At 42.1% G+C, this 22597-nt stretch overlaps 1 protein-coding gene across 1 annotated transcript; it reads right to left on the bottom strand.

The window, feature by feature from the left end:
* Positions 1 to 596: 596 nt before the first annotated feature.
* DUXA (double homeobox A) lies at positions 597 to 22497 on the bottom strand. The gene is made up of 6 exons (XM_074370958.1): positions 22364 to 22497; positions 5679 to 5833; positions 4355 to 4457; positions 3791 to 3936; positions 1397 to 1511; positions 597 to 988 (listed from the first exon to the last, which is right to left on the bottom strand). The coding sequence occupies exons 1-6, from the start codon at positions 22482 to 22484 to the stop codon at positions 972 to 974; spliced, it is 657 nt and encodes a 218-aa protein (XP_074227059.1). The 5' UTR covers positions 22485 to 22497; the 3' UTR covers positions 597 to 971.
* Positions 22498 to 22597: the final 100 nt, after the last annotated feature.

Below are 22597 nucleotides of genomic sequence, written 5' to 3'. Positions count from 1 at the left end.
CTCCCACTTCAGCTGCCAACCTCAAGTACAGTTGTTAACCTGTATTTCTGACCAAATGGCTATAAATCAGAGGTTCCCAGAAACCCTTCTCCTTGGGTCTGATTAATTTGCTACAGTGGTTCACAGAATTCAGGAAACTCAAGTGATTACCGATTTACTACAAAGGCTATTAAAGGATATAAATCAATGGCCAGATGAAGAGATCCATCGGGGGAGGTATGTGAGAAGGGGCTCAGAGCTTCCATCCCCTCTCCGAGTACACCGCTCTCCTCTCCTCCACGTGTTCACTGATCTGGAAGCTCTGAACCCCACCCTTTTGGGGTTTTTAATGGAGGTTTCAGTACCCAGGCATAATAGATTAAATCATTGGGCATTGATGATTGGCTCAACTTCCAGACCCTCTCTCCTCCCTGGAGGGCGGTTCTGAATTTTCCAATCATCTAATCACATGGCTAGTTCTCCAGGCAACCATCTCCTACCTGTAGGTTTGGTCCAAAAATCACCTCATTAGCATGTGACAAGAGACACCTTTATGGCTCTCATCACAGGAAATTCCGAGGGCTTTAGGAACTCTGTACCAGAAATGAGGATGAAGACTACATAGATATTTATTATTAAAAAACCACAGTACTGCACATGCCTTGGTGATTTTTGCTTGCATCAGTCATTATTCTGATGACCAAAAAATGATATTAAGTTTATTTTCATTGTGCTCAGGATCTGTTGAACTCTGAATCCAGGTTCAGCAGGAGAGCTGTGTGGTACTTTTATCTGTCTCTGACCCCTGAAGTCCTGTTTACCACCTCCAGAAGGCTCAGCCTCAGGAGGAGCTGAAGGTACGTTTAGAAGGGTATGTTTCCAGGAAGAGCAGCAGCCTGGAGTCCAGGCTGATGACATCAAATACACTTCACTTGTCTCTCTGTTCACCTCATTCCTTGGCTCCAGAGAAATAGTCACTAGTGAGTGACAATCTATGTAGTTGCTGTACCTAAAGAGGGAAAGAAAAATCAAAAGAGGCAGTTTATACATACAAAAATGGAGGTCAACTCTCTCCCGCCTTTCCAGTCAAATATGGAACCTTCTGCCTCCTGGGAAAGCCTTCCACAAAGGTTCACTGATCATTCACTATGTGCCAGGCGTGGAGAAAATATTGGGGAGCAAAGCTCACATACTAATGGGGTTTCCAGACTCCAGTTTGGAGCTTGAAAAGTGGGTAGTGACCTCTTCCCACGGGAAGAGCCTTCAGGGACCTTGACTCTACGGAGCCTGATAAGACCCTCGAGCTGAGAACAGCTTCCGCCTCCCTGGAGAAGCTGGGGGTGACTCCGCCGTGTGGAGGGACCGGGCACTCAGCGGGGTCCACCTGTGGGCCAGACTGGAAACAACAGGCCGGTACCTTGAACTGTCCCATCTCTGAGATCTTGTCCCTGGTTTTGTCCTTGGTCTACGGCCTCTCCAGGTTCTCTTTCTTTCTGCGTATTTTGTCTCGATCTTCGATTTTGAAACCAAACCTAAGTGAGTAAAACAGAGAGAATTAAAACAGTTGCTGTCGCACAAGCCTCACCACTGCTCTTCTCATAAGGCACAGGGGAGAGGGGGTGATTTCCTTGAGGCCTAATTCCAAAATCGTTGGCTTCCATACGTCAGCTGGGAACGCCTGTCAGACCTCAGGATAGAGCTCAAAACCTGCGTCACGTCCCTAGTACTTCAGACCTCGTGTCGGCTTTCGTGTCCTGGATGTCCCCGTGGTCCCCGCGTTACGAGGGTGGGTCTTGCCCCAGAGTATCGTGCCTGTGCTGTCGCGCTTCCCTCTGCCTGGAGTTCTCTTCCCAGCTTCTGTAATTCCTCTCAAAAATGCCTATGTTTGTTCCGTGACCCAGGATGGAGCAATGTCTTCTAGAAAGACATCCTTTATCCCGTAAGACCTGGTCAATTGCTTCCCCTTACTGTGCCCGTAGATACGCACACACACAACCTCACGTTTCACAGTTACTACTTTTGGTTTTCAGGGGCTCCTAGTAGAATAAGCATGAGTCTAGAGCCCAAAACCAGACTTTAGAAAAGTCACGTACTATCACTGAACTTGTCACCTCCTTCCTGAAGGCACAGACCACACTCTGCAGATGAATGATTGATTGTTTGGCAAGAGCTGCACATAGGTGGCCCTAGTTCCTGCATCCAAACCAGAAGTCCCCTCTTCCAGCTGTCCCGCTGATACCTATGAGAATTTGTCCCTGCGTGGGGAAGCCACTCAGAGATTTCTCGCTGTGTGTGTACCTGCCAATATCCTGACTTCATAAGGGAAAATGTATTCAGCTTTGAATTCTGAGGAGAATAGCAGCCCCAGCGATACTGGGATGGCTTCTTTGGGGCACGGCTGGCATCGTATTTTCCCACTGACTTTTCTTCTCGCCCAACCCACGTTCCTCCTCCTTCCAGAGTCACCCCAAACCACTTACTCAAAAGTCAGTCGGCCACTGAAACCTCTCTCCTCTACAGAACCTCTCAGCCTTCACCGTGACGCAGTCTCATCCTCCTCCTTGTGACTGTTCACCTGTCGCCTAGCTCATCTCCCGTCCCCGGCATGGAGTTCCTTCCTCACTCTGGAGGACGAGCAGCTACTTCAGGCTGCCACTGCAGCACGCCCTTCCCTCTGCCTTAACTCCTTCAGCATGTCCTCACCATCCAAAGGACAAAATGTTAACTCCTCGAGCAAGCATTTTCCAAGCGCCTGATCCACTCTAAGATGTCCGCTCGCTGTTAAGCGCACAAGGAGTAATCAGAGATGGACCCCACCTCACAGCTCACAGGCTCATGGAAGATGGTATGTACAAAGCCCAAGTATGAGATCTTCCATTAATTGTCCATGAACAATGGCCCAGACTTGAAGGCCCCATCGGTATCCCTATGTTACCCAACTCTCCAGCCCGTAGACAGATTTACAGTTTTCTGGAAACAATGGGACATCTCTTAAGACTCCAGAGATGCTGCTTTTACTCAGCCCTAGAGTCGGTCTTCCTCCGAAGAATTTGTTTGTTTTGCAAGCCCCGGTTCCAGTTTCCCTCTAACTGTTTCTGACAAGATACATCTGCTTCCTTGTTTACACCAAAGACATCCGTTCACTCATCATTCTAAAGGTATTTCTGTTCCTCTCTGTGAATACATCACTACGCACTACAGTTCCTAGCACACAGTAGGCGCTTAGTTTGAATGCAAAGTGAAAAAATGAGGAAGGGAGGGAGGAGAGCGAAAGGGAAAGGAGCGTCGGGCCCGCTGAGGTGTCCTGGCTTCCTGGCTACAGGAGGGACCTCTGGTTTAAATACACGGACACACACACCGCCAACACCAGCACTGACAGAATCATATTCCATTTTAGGATTCTTTTTCAGAAATGGGCCTTAGACAGGCTGGTACATTTCCCTGAGCTAGAAGTTAAGTCTTTACAGTGGACGGTAACTCTGACCTCATGGGGTGATTAGAAGGGCTGGGGGGTGTGACAGAGCTAGACCTTGACCAAATGCCTGGCTCACAGTCCGTGGAGATCACACTTGTTCCTTCCTTTGTTCAACAAATTCTGATTGAACGTCCTAGTCCAGGCAATGTTCTGAGCAGAAGGGATACAGCAGTGATTTTGACAGAAAAGAACCAAAGCGGGCGAGAGCGGGCCGTGGGGGCACCTGGGGGAGTGCCCCCACCAGCAGGAGAACAGCTTGTCGGAGGGTCTGCGGCTCCCGGCTGGTGGGGCCCCCCTTCCCGAGGAAACAGAGCAGTCAGATGCCTCATCACTCACCTGGACTCTTGACTCTGGAACCCCAATTTCTTTAGCCAGTTTCTCTCTGGAGTCAATCCCAGGGTAAGGGTTGACCTTAAACTCCTCGATGAGAGTTTGCAGCTGGGAGTTAGTGTAGCTGGTACGGGACCGCCTGTCCCCTCTGCCTGGAGGAGGTACAAGAGTGAGGGCAAAGGGACGTCTTGGAGATGAGTTACATGTTCAGACAGGGAACCCCACCATGTCCCACCGTCTCCATCGAACTTGGGACCTGCTGTGTCCCCTCGAGAGGGCCTCGTCCCAGGCGGCCCCAGGCAGAAGGCGCTGGGGGCCAGGCAGTGTTTGGCTGAGCTGCTAGACTCCCACGCAGATAAGGGAAGCTGGAGAAAGTCTCAGAGGGACCCTGTGAGGAGGCGTTTCCAGGCGCCATGTTGACCCTTTGCCACCAGAAGACCCTGAACGGGTTTCTCCCTGAAGGAGAAAACATTCTCCCCCCCCCCCCCGCCCCCAGAGCAGCGTTGGCCCCACCATGAAGAGGCTCGGCAGGGGGCCAGGACGGGGGGGGGGGGGGGGGGGGCGGCTCACCTGGGGTCTGCTCGGCGGGGGGGCCGCGGCCCTGGCGTGCGTCTAAGCGCTCCCCCGGCCTCTTTGGGAACTGATGTCTGGCTCTTCGATTCTGAAACCATATCTGGGCAGGGAAAAGAAAACGAGGGCAGTAACGTGCTTACAGCATCTCAGCCCCGTTGCTGCCTTTCTCCAAAGAGAGCAATTCTTATGAGCCCTGCGCTCAGGGCTCTCCCTGATACCTGTTGCATTTGACTAAATCTTAGAGCAGACTTCGGCATTTAGCATCTTCACAGCCTGGTCCCGGCATGATTTGCTATGAAAATCTTTTTAAGGTAAAAAAGAGATGCTGCAGTTAGTGTGCGTTTAAGAACCACCGCAGTGGGGAGGGTGCAGCTCAGTGTTAGAGAAAGTGCTCGGTTCAGTCCCCAGCACTTCCATTAGATAGATGGTAGGTAGGTAGGTAGGTAGGTAGGTTGATAGATAGATAGACAGACAGATAGACAGGTAGGTAGATAGACAGACAGACAGATAGACAGACAGACAGGTAGATAGGTAGGTAGGTAGGTAGATAGATATATAAACAAACCTAATTACCTCCCTCCAAAAACTGTAAAAAAAAAATAAATGTTTTTTAAAAAGAACCACCTCAAGCCTAAATCTGCATCGCATATCAGTCCACTGATCCCTGGTCTACTGCACTTCATTGAAAGTGGATGAAAAGAGGAAGGTTGACCCTAACATCACCCACAGTTCCTCTGCAGTCTCACCGTGTCATCAGACCCTCGCCTACATCTGTGACCACATCACATATAATGACCTGCTTGGCTTTATGCCCTGGAAGAAGCGTGTCCTCCAGCCAGCACACCACACACACACTCCCTCTTCTCTGAAGGTGGACCGACACTTCTCGCCCACCCCCGGGAGCCCTTCACCCCCAGTATCCACATCTGTTGGCTTGTTTGTACATGTATCTTTTTACTGAAGGATAGTCAGTTTCCAATGTTATATCAGCTTCCGGTGTGCAGCATAATGCTTCCATCACACGTGAACATACATGTATTTGTTTTCATATTCTTTCTCACCGCAAGTTACTACAAGATATTGAATACAGTTCCCTGTGCTCTACAGCATAAACTTGTTATTCATCTATTTTATATACAATAGTTAGTATCCACAAATCTTGAACTCCCAATTTATCTCTCCCCATCCCCCTTAACTGTGAGTTTGTTTTCAATGACTGTGGTCTGTTTCTGTTTTGTAAATGTCACGTAAAATGTGCTCAGTTAACAGCTCCCCCTCCCTTTCTCCTTGTAGTCTTAGAGAAATAGAACCTGTAGCTTACCTGGATTCTAGACTCTTCAGTATTGACTTGCAAAGCAAGCCTTTTTTTGGCAGCATAGCCTGGGTAAGGTTTCTGGTTGAAGGCATCAATGAGGATTTTCAACTGCTCTTCTGTGAACTTGGTGCGGCTGCGTCTGCACTTTGCCGGCATGGGCTCTGGGGAAAGAGTTAGGAGAGAAGCATTCAATCGGCCACTTTCTATAGTCAAACGTTAGGTTCAAGCTTGTCTCTCATTTCCCCTTTTCTTTTTTTTTTTTCATCCTTTTTTCAGTTTGAATCCAACAGAACCCACTAGGAAAGAACTTTTATATAATCATAAAGCCCTTAAGCACACAAGCATGATTCTTGACCTTCTTCAGCTGATCTGAATGGCATGACTAGGGAGTCAAGGTCTTTTGTTTAAAAAAAAACAACATGAAAAATGGATGTGTTCTGTTTGTGTGAATCAAGAACAACATGCGTTCAGGAAATGCAGGCAGTGTCAGCCCAGTGCTGAGTACCTGAACTCACAGACATAAAGAGCGCCTACTGTAGGTACTGTTAAGCCCCTCCTGATTTTTCTGGTTAAAATTCCTAGGTATGCACTGATTCATTTTGAAGTCCGTTGCCCTGTATATCAGGTCAGTCTATAACTGACCCTATAAATAGGGTCAGTTTCCAAAATATTTTTAAAACACTATGAGGAGAATAAAATTAATTGAAAAAGAAATTCCATACTTTCAGTAGAATCTTTAAATAGGGAATACATGCCAAGCTACATGATTTTAGATATGGTACATCTCCCTGAAAACAGCCCAATCTGGAAATGCTGGGCATTCATTTTGGAACATACGACTTTGTAGCAGAATTAGACCTAGTGAACTGAGATGGAGACGCGCTGCTGGGAACGCTGGGGCTTCCCTGCAGGCACAGCCATGCTCGTAGCTGGAGGAGACTCTGACGTACTGAGCTGCTCTGATTGGCACCTCATACAAAGGGACAAGTTGAATCTTCTTTCTCTGGTAGTTTTGCAGTATTTCTGAGGTCACTCTCGAAAAACTCAAATCTCACCTTTATGCGAAATGAAAACCCAGTAAAAACTTCAACTGTGGCCACCCTTTACCTTCCTTGAGCAAAATAAAGAATTTACTTGGATTCCTAATCCATGAGGGTGGTCTCTTGTTTGATCCTAGAGTACTTGTCCCTCCTTAGGTCAAGGTTTGGCATCTGGCATTTTTACAGCCCAGTCCCAACATGATTTGCCATCATAATCTTTATTTTAATTGAAGTGCAGTTGACCTACGACCCTATGTTAGTTCCAGGTGCACAAAATAATGATTTGATATTTCTATACGTTACAAATGATCACCACACTGCAGTAATCTTTTTTAAGTTAATACATATATGCTTCAATTATTATGCATTTAAGAACCGCCTCAAGCCTAAATCTACAATTGCATACCAGCCCACTACTCTCTGGGGTTGTATGTCATTGAAAGGGGAGGACTAACCCTAACATCACCCACAATGCCACTGGAATCTTCTCTCAGTTCACCCCGGTCTTACCGCCATCTGAAATAAACTTATACATGTTTCCCTGTTTCTGTCTAAGTTCCCTCTCCATAGAATAAAATTCTACAAGACATTCTACCCTGTCTTGTTCGCTGTGGAATTCCCAATGAATGGAATTAGGACTGGCTGCATGATTTGTGAGGCTCAGTGCAACTATTCCAATAAAATTATATTCCAGTGAAAATGCTGGGTCCCTTATTCAAAACGTTTGTGAAAATTTTCAAGAGAGTGGGTAGGGGTATATAGCTCAGTGGTAGACACGTGCTTGGTGTGCACAAGGTCCTGGGTTCAATCCCCAGTGCCTCTGGCAAGGGGGAAATAAATTAATTAATTAAAAAATTTAAAAATTTCAAGAGGGCAGCAGCCAAGCATAAACCCTCTAAGCCTAGGGCGCTGGGCAGCTGGGCATGGCACTTACTACCTACTCCATAAACACTTGTTGAAAGTTTGAATTACTGAGTAACCCTCTAGCAAAAAAAAAAAAAAAAAAAAAAAAGATGCAAACAACAGCAACCCAAAACCTTTGGAAATAACTGCCACCACTCCAAACCATTCAAAATGGAATCAGAAACCAAGAGAAATGACGGTTTGGAGAGAACTTCCAAATAGTTCGTGATGGAATTTTTCTGGTGACAAAGTGGTGTGCTCTGAGGTAAGTTAGAAATCCTCACAAGGAAAAAGGTCCTCACAGAATTCCACCCATCTTATAGCTCCACTTACGTTATTCTCCTTGACTGTGTCGTTGTGTGTGTGTGTGTGTGTGTGTGAATGCGGATTTTTTAAATTGAGCTATAGTTGACTTACTATACTGTGTTAGTTAAGGTCCATCCTTGCTGCTGCAAATGGTATTATTTCATTCGTTTTATGGCTGAGTAATATTCCTTACATATATATATATACACACACCACATCTTTATCCATCCATCTGTTGATGGACACTCAGGTTGCTTCCATGTCTTGGCTATTGTGTATAGTGCTGCTGTAAACACTGGGGTGCCTGTATCTTTTCAAATTAGAGTTTCCTTGGCATATATGCCCAGGAGTGAGATTGCTGGATCATAAGGTAGCTCTACTTTTAGCTTAAGGAACCTCCATGGTGGCTGCACCAATTTACATTCCCACCAACAGTGTATATGTACTGTATATAAAATATGTAGCTACTATATATAAAATAGATAAACGGCAAGTTTATACTGTATAGCACAGGGGACTATATTCAATATTTTGTAGTGAACTATAATGAAAAAGAACATGAAAACAAATAAATGTATGTATATGTACAGCTGAAACATGCTGTACACCAAAAATTGACGCCACTTTGTAAACTGACTGTAATTCAGTAAAGAATGGGGAAAAAGAATACACACATATCTAAACAGACACACAGACCTAGAGGACATGCAGTACACTAGATCTGATGTCTGTGGCCGTCCTGGAAAAGAGGAGCAGTTAGGGAAATGAAGCGAACAGAGATAAAACCCATGCAAAGCCGAGGGCTTGTTCAGATCTGTCATAGGATGTCAAGCTCACAGTGGCAGATCCCTATTTTCCAAAGTTCGAATTTTCCTAGGAAAGCTTGGATTTTTCCTTCTTTGCTCAATGGACAAATATTTACTCACAGGACTACCAGGTAAGTCCTGGTAGAATGAACTAGAATATTTTCATCTAATTTCAATTCTTCAAAATAACATTTCTAAAGCATCTACTAAGAGCCAGACCCTGTTTTAGGCACTGTTAACAAAATAGGCAAGATATCTCTGACCTCATGAAGAGTCAGGAGATTAAAAAAAAAAAAAAAGTGAAAATATAGAGTGTGTCAAGTGGTAAATATTTCCACTGCAAAAAAAGAAGGAAGGAGAGAAAGTGAAGGATGCACGGGGTAAGGCCATGATTTTAATAAGTGAAGTAGTCAGGGAAGACCTCCCTGAGAAAATGACTTAAGCAAAGACTTGAGGCCAATGACAGAGGGAACGATGTTGACATTCAGGAGAGAAACTTTGCAAGAACTGAGGACAGCAAGTGGGAGTCTGCTTGGCCTGTTCAAGATACAGCAAAAAGGCTGTAAAGTCTGGAGAGGTGGAAACAGAGCAGAAGCAGACGAGGTCCTAGACCTCCCAGGCAGGGTAGATTATACAGGACCTCTCGGGGCCAAGTGCCTTTGACTCCCAGTGTGGCGGGAAGTCACTGAGGGGTTTGGAGCAGATAAGAAGACTGGTAGTGTAATAAGATCACACAAGCTGCAGGGTTGAGAATAGACTGAATCAGCGCCAGGGTGGAAGCAGGGAGATCAAGTCGGAGGACATCACAGTGATCTAGTGACTGTGGTGGGAACAGACCGAGAAATGGTCACGAGATCCCCAAGATACTTGGATGATAAAGCCAACAGAATTTTCAGCCTGATTAGATACAGATTATGAGACAAAAACAGGGCCAAGGATTTTTCTAGGTTTCTGACATGAGCAACTGGCATTTCTCGAGCAAGGAAACCAGTTGGAGGAGGAGTCTGGGTCTGAACGTCGAGGATTCAGTTTGGGACAGGCTGGGCTTGAGATGGCAGTTACAGAAGAGCAGGCAGTTGCATAGACAAAGCCAGAGCTCAGGACAGATGCTGAGTCTGGAGAGGGAAACCTGGAAGCTCACTTTGATTCCAAAGACACTCTGGTCCCAGAATATTTGATGCCTCCCATCGGGTTTTTTCTTTTCTTTTAGTGTGTCTCTCTCCTGTTCCTTCTTCCCATCTATTCTTTCCTCCCACCTCCATCCCAGAAACAATCATTTGTATTGTTTAGTTCTTGAATGCCTGCGTCTTTCCAAAGTTCCCGGTACTCAGATGCACACAGGATGGTATATTTTCACATCACGTGAGAGAAACTGGCTTCCCCTGACCCTAGCACCATTACTTAACAGTGTACAAAACAGGACTCCCACAACATCTGACAAGCCCACTAGGTTTTCAGCCCAATTTCCCACCCAAACCAAGGAAACCACAATGGCAGTCTGGTGTGCAAGGAACTTACGTTTTGGAAATTTGTCTTCAGCCATGCTGGAGGAAGAGTTCCGAAGTCAGACTCCACCAGGAGACTGAGACACAGCAGCTGGTGGGGCTTTTATCTGATCCGCCTGGATGGCCCCTCCCACTAATCTAATCATTAGTGGCTGATCCGAGAAGTTCACCTTTACTGATTATTTCATTTCTTAAGCCAGCATACACCCGATTAATCTAGGAAAGACTAGATAGGATTTTTTCCTTCCCTTGATGGAGATTTAACAACCTATACCAACCTCGACACCTGAGCAAGAGTGTTTTTGAGTATATGCCGTTTACACACCTTTTCCCAAATGTTTATTTTATACATATGTATTTTTTTTTTTGAAATTTCTTCTTCATACTCTTCACTTATCTCTTGAAGTGGTGGCTTTTTCTTATTAAATTAGTAATTAGTCTCAGGATTAGGATGAGGCAAGTAAGCCTCTCATTTCCAGGGAGCGATATTTAAGGGGGTGGGTGGGGTGCTAAGAATTCTGTGATCAAAATAAATAATGTTTGAATGCAATACTTAAAAATTAATGGCAAAATAATCCACGCTTGCAAAATGTAAAAATTGTAAATAAAAACAGTCCTATCCTGCAGCGACAGGAGTTATGCATGTGAGGGTGCATACGCAGTGAGTAAAAAGGCATTTTCCTTGCAATTCCTTCTTGAAGTCATTGATCAGTCTGGAGGGAAGTTGACAAGTTATTTTACTTCTTTATAGCTGTGTAGCACAGGCAACTATATTCAATTTCTTGCAGTAACCTATAATGAAAAAGAATATAAAAAGGAATACACGTATGTGTATGTGTGACTGAAACACCACACTGTATGCCAGAAATTGACACGACATTGTAAACTGACTGTATTTCAATTAAAAAATAAATATTTGTTGATAAATTTCCTCTTGATTGCCATTTACAAACATGCAGCATTGAGGACCACTAGTGCACAAACACCTCCTCGAGAGGCCTCTAGACAGATATATATATATATAGATAGACTGTTTTCTGAATTGGTTGTCAGATTTCTGGAATTGGCTGTCTAATTGGATTAGATTTAAAGATGCTGATGGCTCTTAATAAATAAATAAATAAATAAGTTTTAAAGATATGCTAATGGGTCTATTCCTAGCACTAAACTGAGCACTGATAGTACACGGTGTGAGCTGTTTGTAGAGATACACAAATACCTCCACTGGATACTCTTAATCAGCCACTTATAAGACGCGACGGGATATGTACGGCGGAATCACTTTTCCCTTTACACCTGAAACTAATGTTGTAAACCGGCTACGCTTCAATACAAAAATAAGAATTATTAAAAATTTTAAAAAGAAGCTAAAGGACTCTGTGTATGATACTTTCGAACGTTTTTGGAAAACTAAGGAATATGACAATGTCGGGTGGTCGCTCCTAACGTGGCTGTGCAGGGTAGTGAAAGGAAAGGATGAGTTCAGGGTTTTCAATTCCCAGGTCATTAAAGAACACAAATGACCTAAGATCTTCTGTGAGTGCCCCAAAGAAGACCCTTACCTCCTGTGGACATAGGGCTGAAATTGCTGGAAATCAAATGCAAAACCTCATGCTGGGATTGGCTGAATTATAACACGCGTTGAACTCCCAGCTTCACAGGGGATCTACTTTCAACGTGAGGGCACTGACTGGGGAAAAATGGGATGGGGGTATGTGGGAAGACCTTGATGAAAATGAGGACATTGAGACCCTAAATCCTGTTGAGACGTCTTTGTCCGCGCTAAAGGTCTCCTCTCCCCCACTGACAGCACCCATGGGCCGTGGCAGCCCCACCCTCAGTGGTGTCCCCTCCCTCTCTGGGGTCATCAACCCTGCATTGCCTGAAGAAAGAGCAGTTGCCTTCCCTGAAGCAGCTGCCATGCATGACAATGGAGATACTACCCAGGACCCACCTCCACTAACCTTTATGCTTTTAGAACTGGAACTCCACTCAATGCCAGTGGGCCCTGTGGAAGGGATTCAGGATGGAGGGAAATAGGGCACTGGCCCTAGATAGTTAAGGTGCATACTAAAGAACAATTTTAATAAGCCCAGCATCTTCCCAGATAGTAAAAAGCACTAAATTCATTAGCGTGACATATCTGGTTTGATTTAATTATCAGTAATCTTTTGATGTTCGACTACCTGTTTTGTTTGTTTGTTTGTTTGTTTAAAAAAACTCCTCTATATCCTGATGCCTCTGTTACCTCTCTGGAACAGTCCCTCAGAGCTATCTGAGAGTCCTTAGTAAGTCCGTGGAATAAAACATAATTCTCAGCTTTTAGGTTGTGCTTCCCCCCGCCACCAATTTATAGTTTTGGTGACCAATGAGTAGACCCAGAGCAGACTTCTCTCCTGGTTCTCAGATCTCCTGTTACTGGCTAACCTAAAAAATAGAAACCTAAATTTTTTGTTTTTAGTGAAGTATGTTGATTTCCAATGTTTCAGGAGTACAGCCAAGTGATTCAGTTATATATATATAAGTATTCTGTTATACATATATATTCTTTTTCAGATTCTTTTCCATTATAGGTTAGTACAAAATATTTTATATTGTTCCCTGTGCTATACAGTAGGTCCTTGTTGTTTATCTGTTTTATATATAGTAATGTGTGTCTGTTAATTCCAAATTCCTAATTCATTCCTCCACCCCCCTTTTCCCTTTGGTAACCATAAGTTTGTTTTCTATGTCTGTAAGTCTGTTTCTGTTTTGTAAATAAGTTCATTTGTGTCCTTTTTTAGGTCCCACATGAGTAACATCACATGATATTTGTCTTTCTCTGTCTGACTGACTTCACTTAGTATGATAATCTCTAAATTCATCCATGTTGCTGCAAATGGCATTATTTTTATTCTTTTTTTATGGCTGAGTACTCCTTTCTATATATATCACATCTTCTTTATCCAGTGATCTGTCAATGGACATTTAGGTTGCTTCCATATCTTGGCTATTGTAAATGGTGGTGCTATGAACATTGGGGTGCATGTATCTTTTCAAATTAGAGTTTTTGTCTTTTCCAATATATGCCCAGGACTGGGATTGCTGGATCATATAGTGACTTTACTTTTAGTTTTTTAAGGAACCTCCATATTCTTCTCCATAGGAGCTGCACCAATTTACATTCCCATCAACAGTGTAGGAGGGTTCCCTTTTCTCCAGACCTTCTCCAGCATTTATTATTTGTAGACTTTTTGATGATGGCCATTTTGACCAGTGTGAGGTGACACCTCACTGTAGTTTTGATTTGCATTTCTCTAATTAGCGATGTTGAGAATCTTTTCATGTGCCTGTTGTCCATTTGTATGAGGAACCTAAGTTTTATTGGGTTGTGTTAACCTCCTCTCTGGAGGAATAGGTTATCCTTGAAACTTAGATTTGAGAAGAGGTGCCTGGATTACCCTCAATTGAAAGACACTGGGAAGATTTTGCTCAGTTTAGACACTGAGTGGTTTATCCTCAGTTGAAAGATTGGGATGATTTTTGCTCAGTTTGGACGTTGAGTGGGTTATCCGCTGTTGAAAGACAGGGAAGACTTTACTTAGCTGAAAGACACTGAGTAGGTTTGGACTAGGTAATTAGGTAGAAGACCGGCCTGTTGTTTTTCCTAGAATTGGCTGCTTTAATAGAGTTTGTCAGAATAAAAGTGAAGATATATTATGAGAGCTTTCAGCTCAGTAAAAGCGACATCTCTCCTGGCCAACAAGTTTGCTTCTTCAGGCAACTGAGAAACTTGCGGGAGTGGTGCAGGCAAGTCCTCACACCATGCAGCCGTTCCTATAGGAAAACCCATTCACTCTAATTAAAACCTTGCTCTTCCATGGACACTCAGTAATCTGAGCACCCAGTGGTGGTCTTGGGCTACCAAAGGGAGAAACAGAGACACATAAGAGGGCTGAAAGAACTCTAGGGGAAAACCTAGAGGAGTTAAGCTCACAAATGGCACATTGGACCACTGCAGGATCATCACTAAATATTTCATCTCCACAAGCCAATCTTGGAATGGGGAACAAAGCTTTCAAAACAAAAGGAAAAGGAATGAAGATTGCCAGCCTCCAACTAACACCCCAGCCAAGTTTCTGTACATACAAGACTTACACTTAGAGGGACTTACTTAATTGGAAATTAAAGGAAATCTTGCCCTGAGAATGACTAAGACGGGGCTCTTTGATTACCTCTGCAGTTTAGTTAGAAAAAAGACGGCTTGATAAAACTTCTTTTCAGAGTTCTAACCTTAAAGGAACAAAAGCCCTTCTAGGGGAACTTGCATGTCTCTCCCAGTGTCTTTGAGATGTAAACGTTCTACTTGATCGCCTTAGGGGTGTGTGCGTGCTTTGAGAGCTCCGACTCCGCCATCTGCAAGGTACTTTAGGGTGTACATTTGGCAGCCAATCTAACAGACTGGGGTTCTGAGCAGTCTTTTGTCTGACTGTGCCAGCTCTCAGAGGTCTTTTTGCCATCTTAACCTTCATTGCATCAGCATGTACAATGAAGGCCTTTCCTTTCTTAGACTATTTTTGGGAGTAAACTTCCTGGACCTTGTTAAAGCGGCATCCTTCACACTCTTTTGAGGGGATGCCTCTTGGGTCTTATTGGTTTGAGTCTCTATAAGGATATATCATTAATGGCCAGATGGCAGATCCCTTAAATTGGAGAAGCTCCTAAACTGGTAAATTTTAGAGAATTCTCATTATAAACAGTTGTATTATTGGTACCTATGGGGGGAAGAAAAACAAATTAGAAGATGAAAAAAAATATATATATATATATGTATACATATAATGGTTAACCTAAGAATTCCCTTAATTTAAAAAAAAAAAAACCTGGTTTGAGAAGCCTTATTTGTGGTCTCTGCTTCCCTTCAATGGGTCTAATAGAAGCTAATAAAAACATTAGGATAATTAATTGTAATTAGGTTGATTAACATGGAAATAAGAAGAAAAAAAAAAACTGAAGGAACAAAACAGAACCCCCAACAAGATAGAATTTTTAAAGGGACTCATTCCAAATGGATAAAGAAGTATTTAAATGGTTGTTAAGAAATGGGATAAATAAAATGGACATTAATGGGATTAAAACAAAAGGTTTTGATACAACACTACCAAAAGTTGAATGGGCCAAAGGGACCCCCTATTGATCCCCAACATTAAGGAGCCCCAAACAAATGTGCTATATTTATCCCAGTTTAATACATATATTATATATATGTATTATATATATATAGTTCTAGAACATAGAACTCAAATTTCAGTTTACTTGGAAATCTTTTCACTGACAATAAAAAGCAAATTAAAGAAAATATAGTTGAGCAAATCAATCTTTTAATATCATTTAGGTGACAGACCAGTTCTTTGGAGAATTAAAAGCAACTGTCTATGTCTTGACAATCTCTCCAAATAGAAATGTTAATATAGCCCACGGTGACCTGAGAATGAGCCTGGTTAGCTCAATGGGGTAAAACCTGAAACCAAGAGGAAAGAAAGAGGAAGGGAAAGGGCTTTTTAAATTCAAACTGCTGGGAAGGCTCCCTCACCCAAAATCTAATCCATAGTCTCCTTAAAGGTCTATCAAGGACAAATACAAGTCTTAAAAGACTTTTCCATTAATAATAAAGCCTTAGTCATCCAAGCAAGAAAATTTAACTTATTCTGAGACAGGAAGGGGGCAGGGCACAGCCATTCACAGCCAAGGAATGATACATCAAAATGGTGGAAGATTCAACCCCCAGTAGGGCTGGAGGCTCAAGACGGTGGGAGATTTGAGTTCTAGGAGACCTTGAGCTTCATTATACGCGCATTGTAATATATTAGCATAGTAAATAACATGCCCACAGGCGCCATGACAGTCCCAAGGCTAACCACAAAAGGTCAAAGAGTGGTAAATGGCCAACTTCCAGGGAATCCCAGCCCCTTCCCCAGGCTAGTTAGACTGGTCCTTCCACTTATTAGCATATGAAGCCACCAAGCCCATAAAAACTGGCAACAGGGTGCCTTGTGGCTGCTGCCCTCTCTCTCTCTCTCCCCCTTCGGAGATGGCCCGCACTCTGTCTATGTCTACTTCTACTCTAATCTGAGCACCCAACCCCTACACCTTATGGCCTCTCTCTTGCCTTTTGATGTATCTCTCTAAATAAATCTACTTTTACTCAACTGTGGCTCGCTGTTGAATTCTTTCCTGTGCAAAGCCAAGGACCCACACTTGGCAGGGCATGTCCCAGAGGCTCAACTGAAGCCTGGGACAGCACCCTTCTCACACCCCACATCCATTTTTCTGCATGAATTCCAACTGTTATTTATAAACTAGTAAGTTTACATTGTAATACCTGATTCATAACCAAGTATTAAAGTGAAGCTATGAGATCTCTAGTTTTGGCTGTTGTATGTCTGTTTACACGTTATACATGTTATCATATTATCAAAATTAAATTTATGAATAATGTCAAAATTAAATTTATGAAAATTATCAATTTAATTGACTTAAAAGTAACCACTCATAAATTAAATATTTCTAAATTTTTTTTTAATGGCTAGAATGAATTTCAGGTTTATGTGAGCTAGGAAATATTCAATATTAAATTAATATCTGGTATGAAAGCTAGCTTAAGCTTATTGGTTTAATCAATACAGGTATGTATTACTTTTATTGTACCTTGGTTAACTAAAGGTCAATAAGTTCACATTATTTCTATTGCAGAGTTTGTCAGCAAGAAAAATTTAACTTCGTACTGTGATATTGTCATAACTTATAAAATTAAGCTAAATGAGATAAGACTTTTCAGGTGAACTTTTTAGGAATAATTATGGTTTGGGTATGTCTATCTAAAATAGTTTCTCCATTTTATTCAACATAGTTTTGGAATTCCTAGCCATAGCAATCAGAGAAGAAAAGAAATATAAGGAGTCCATACTGGAAACGAAGAAGTAAAACTGTCACTGATGGCAGATGACATGATATGATACATAGAGAATCATAACAATGCTACCAGAAAACTACTAGAGCTCATCAATGAATTCAGCAAAGTTGCAGGATACAAAATTGATATATAGAGATAAGTTGCATTTCTATACACTAACAATGAAATATCAGAAGGAGAAATTAAGGAAACAATACCATTTATCATTGCATCAAAAAGAATAAAATATATAGGAATAAACCTACCTAAGGAGGCAAGGGATTTGTACCTCAAGAACTATAAGACACTGATGGAAGAAACTGAAGATGACACAAACAGGTGGAAAGATATACCATGTTCTTGGATTGGGAGAATCAATATTGCTAAAATGGCCATACTGCTCAAGGCAATATACAAATTCAATGCAATCTCTATCAAATTACCAATGACATTTCCACAGAAATGGAACAAAAAAATGTTAAAATTTGTATGGAAACACAGAAGACCCTGAATAGCAAAAACAGTCTTGAGAAAGAAGAATGGAGCTGGGGAAATCACATGCCCTGACTTCAAACTATTCTCAAAGCTACAGTAATTAAAACAGTATGGTACTGACACAAAAACAGACACATGGATCAATGGAACAGGATAGAAAGTCCAGAAATAAACCTATACACTTAAGATCAATTAATCTATAACAAAGGAGGAAAGAATATACAATGGAGAAAAGACAGTCTCTTCACTAAGTGGTGCTGGGAAAACTGGACGGCTACCTGTACACGACTGAAATTAGAACATTCTCTGGCACCATATGCAAAAATAAAATCAAAATAGATTAAAGACCTAAACAACTAGTTATCCTAATTTTAATTCTTTCTTGTTTTCGAATGGGTTTATGTCTTTTACGTCTTTCTGCTGTACTATAGCTTTATTAATATTATTAGTTGTATTACTTATATCTTGTCTGTTTTATGAGATTATTGTCTCTTTATCACCCAATGTGTAAGCAGGCCTCCAACAAAATTAATGATGGCTTAACATCTTGGGGCAGTTGATAATATATATAACTCTACATACAGTAATTGTAACAGTACAACTCTAGATATAGGAAGAAGCAATAGGGGAAACATTTCCTAAATCATAATAGACTAGCTGAGACAGGTGATTCAGAGAATTTTAGATTATCAGCAGAGCCTAATCCAAAAAAAAAAAAAAAAAACCAATCAGCACATTGAGTGGCCTACCAATAGAGTCCTCGCCTGATCTAGAAATAGGCCTTCCTAGCACTATGGGAGAAACTGGACATCCACATGCAAAGAAATGAATCTAGATATAGACCTTACATCATGCAGAAAAATTAATGAAAAATGGATCGTAGACCTAGATGTAAAATGCAAAGCTATAAAACTTATGGAAGACAATGTGGGAGAAAACCTGGAGGACCTTGGGTATGGTGATGGATTTTCAGATACAATACCAAAGTCATGACCCATGAACAAAATAATTAGTAACATGGACTTCATTAAAATGAAAAACTTCTTCTCTGTGAAAGAGAATGTCAAGAGAATTAGAAGATAAGCCTCAGACTGGGAGAAAATATTTTCAAAGGCATTTGAAAAAGTATTTGATAATTGATGGGCAAAAGGCCTGGACACCTCATCAAAGAAGATACACAGATGGCAAGTAGGCATATTAAAATGTGTTCAGCATATTCATTAGGAAATTGCAAATTAAAACAACAGTGTGATAGCTCTACACCTATTAGACTGACTAAAATCCAAAACACTGACAACACCAAATGCTAGTGAGGATGAGGAGCAACAGGAACCCTCTCATTCATGGCTGGTGGGAATGCAAAATGGTTCAACCACTTTGGAGGACAACTTGGTAGTTTCTCACGGCAATAGACATATCTTACCATACAAGCTAGCAATTACACTCTTTGGCATTTACCCAAATGAACCGAAAACTTATCTCCACACAGAAACCTGTATGTGGATTTTTTTAATAGAAGATTTCTTCATAATTGCCAAATTTCTGAAACTTGGAAGCAACTAAAATGTCCTTTGGTTTCTTTTTACATTCAGTAGGTGAATGGATAAATAAATGGTGGTGGGTCCAGACAATGTACCCAAAAGAAATCAAGCTGTAAAAAGACAGACAGGAAACTTAAATGCATATCACTATTGAAAGGAGCCAATCTGAAAAAGCTGTATACTATATGATTACAACTAAATGATATTCTGGAATAGGCAAAACTGGGGTGATAATAAAAAATATCAGAAGTTTCCAGGGTTTGGAGGGAGGCAGGGATGAACAAATAGAGCACAGAGGATTTGAAGAAACCATTCTGTATGATACTAAAACGGTGGATTGTGATAGTAAACATTTGTTAAAATCCATGTAACATACAACACCAAAAGTAAATTCTAATGTAAACTATGGATCTTGGGCAATAATGATATGTCATTGTAGGTTCATCAGATATAACAAATGTATCACTGTTGTGTGGATCTGACAGTGGGGGAGGTTGTGCATGTGTGGGAACAGGGGGTATATGAGAACTCTCTTTATCTTCTATTCTGTTTTGCTGTGAATATACATTTGTGCTAAAATACACAGTTTGTAAATTAAAAAAAAAAAAAAGAGGAATTGAAGGCCTATAGAAAAGGAGCATGTCAGATTATAGAACCCAAAAATGTTTGCTGTTCACTTAAATGAACAATAATTGTGATGCTCTTTGTTTACCTAAACAATCTGCAGAGTCATTTTTTTTGCATTGGCTATGTCCAAGGTGAAATATCATGATTAATGCACTTGTGGCAAACACACACTTCTTTGTGTGAATGATTTCAAAATTACAGGAAAATTTCAGGAATAGCACAGAGATACTCTGTACACCCTTAACACAGATTTATCAACTTGCAGTTTGTCACATTTGCTTTGTCATTCTCATTCTCTCTCTCACTCCCGTTATCCATCAATTTATATTTTTCTGAACCATTTGAGAACTTCACAGTTCATATCTCTTTCTTCCTAAATATTTGTTTGTATTTCATGAGAACAAAGACATTATCTTACCCAACCAGAGGGCAGTTTCCAACATCAGAGAATTTAACATTAGACCAATAGATACACATGGCTTATATTACACTCATCATATATAATCCATCATATGTAATATAATTCATAATGTAATATGACCCATCATAACAGTGGATAAATACCAGATTTGACCTGGTTAGGCAGACCGCTTGTCTTTTTTACTGTCTTCATTTGGAGGTTAATTATGGTTTTAGGTAATGTGTGTGGATGCCAAGGTGACAAGGGGTAGAATGTGATGGCTTGTTTTATGTGTAAACTCAACTAGGCTATACTATCCAATTATTGGATCACACACTAATCTAGGTGTTGCTATGAAAGTATTCTGTAGATGTGCTTTATATCTGCAATCAGTTGACTTTAAGCAAATGATTTTACTTTAATAAAGTGGGTGGGTCTTATCCAATCAGTCAAAAGGCCTTAAGAGGAAAAATAAGTTGTATCATTAGCTCTGGCTAGAGTTTCCAGCCTGCCTCTACCCTGTAGATTTTGAACTTGCCAGGCCCCACAATCGCATTAGCCAATTCCTTGAAATAAATCTCTCACATATATATTACACATACTATATATACATGTACATTTTAAAATAAATATTTCTAAAATATGTACATTCTATTGGTTTACTGCATTTTATTCTCCCAGCTCAAAAATTATGGGGAAAAAATCACCAACGATGACTTTTTAAATTGCTTAATATACCTCTAGGTGGACATTAGAAGCCCTAAGATGAGTTTGTTTCCTGTCATCAACCACTTAATGAAGTCAGGCTGGTCCAGGGCTCATGCTTTGTTCACTTTCTTCTCCAGTCTACACTCGTTCCTTTGACACTCTCACTCTGTCATGACTTGAAATAACAGTGTAAGCTAATTACTCTCAATTATACGTCCAGGCTCAAACTCTTTCCCAATGTTCAGTCATAGGTTGAAATGCCAAAGTGACACTTTGTGGTCTCATAAACACTTCAAATTGACCATGCTCAATACTGGAATCCAGAGTTTCCCTCCAACTCTCCACATGTGGCTTCCCCATCCCAGGAGATGGCAAATCCATTCTTTGGGTGATCTAGGCCAACTACATAAGAAGGAGGCTCTGGGTAGAAGAAAGCCCAGGAGAATGTGGCAGGTGAGTGTGCAGCATATCAAGATGGGACTTCCCAGTGTCCTAGTCAGGAGGATTTTGAAGCTACTTTTAAAATCTGTTCCCCCAGGATGTTATGAAACTGAACCTGGGTTCACCCGCCCAAATTGCAGCAAAACCAATCTACTGACACTGGGTTCTGGTGAAGGAAAGTACAGCCTTTACTGCAGGGTGCCAAGCAAGGAGAATAGGCAGCTGTTACTCAAAAGACCTGAACCCCCAATGGCTTCAGGCAAGTGTTTTTAAAGAATGTGAGAAGAGAGAGTCCTAGGACGCATGATCAGCTCATGGACAATTTTCTCATTGGTTGGTGGTGAGGTAGCAGGGTGATGTTTCAGGAATGTCACTATAAATCCTGATTCCAACCAGTCTAAGGTCTATGTGTTTGAGGTCAGCAGTTTCCATCTGGTGGAAGTCTGGTTTTTGTGAAAAAATAACTTAAGAATGTACATCAGACATTGTTAACTGTTTTCCTGGAGGAGAACTAGCGTCTTAAGATCCCATCCCACAGTTTGACTTACTGCTTAAATTATCTCCTTGCTTGCTTGACTGCCTCTTAAGTGTTCCCATTTCTACTCCTTAAATGATTAACATTTGAGCCCACTTTTTGGAACTCAGGGAGGCCTAGGTGACTAAAGCTTTTTCCACAAAGAAGCGGAGGACACAGATGGCCTTCTGCAAGATTTCAAGCAGAGGATCTGAGAAGGAGGGAAGGGAGAAGTCATTATGTGAGCCCTGAGCCCAGGTCCCAGTCCTGCCCCTTTGCACCTGCCCAGACCCTGGGCCAATGTTCCTGCATCCCAAGCCTCAGTTTCCCCAGGGCACAGCGTGGACACTCTTGGTCCTCCCCAGTTGAGCCCATTGTAACGAGGCAGGTCTGGGCATCTAGTGGCTTTTACCCAAAGGTAGACCACCAGATTAAGGCGCTCCTCCGCCGTAGGTCCAGGGAAGACTACATTACCCAGAGGCCATGCCTCCTGCGTCTGAGGCTGGCGCTGGCCAATGACGGTCTCGCGTAGGGGCGTTTCCTGCGGGCGCACGTACGTGGGCGGGACTTCCAGTTTGGTCACAGCGGACGCCATTTGCCTCTGTGGTTCGCTGCCTCTCTTGAGGGGCTGAGGGCTGAGGGGTGGGCCCGCGCCGCTACTCAGGCCTTTCGCGGGGGCGGAGCAGGGCAGGAGGATGGGGCTCCCCC

The sequence above is a fragment of the Camelus bactrianus genome, chromosome 9 (genome assembly GCF_048773025.1).
Source record: "Camelus bactrianus isolate YW-2024 breed Bactrian camel chromosome 9, ASM4877302v1, whole genome shotgun sequence".
In the NCBI taxonomy this organism is placed as follows: domain Eukaryota; kingdom Metazoa; phylum Chordata; class Mammalia; order Artiodactyla; family Camelidae; genus Camelus; species Camelus bactrianus.
The sequence above is the reverse complement of the archived record's forward strand: the minus strand, read 5'-3'. Positions and strand labels throughout refer to the sequence as shown.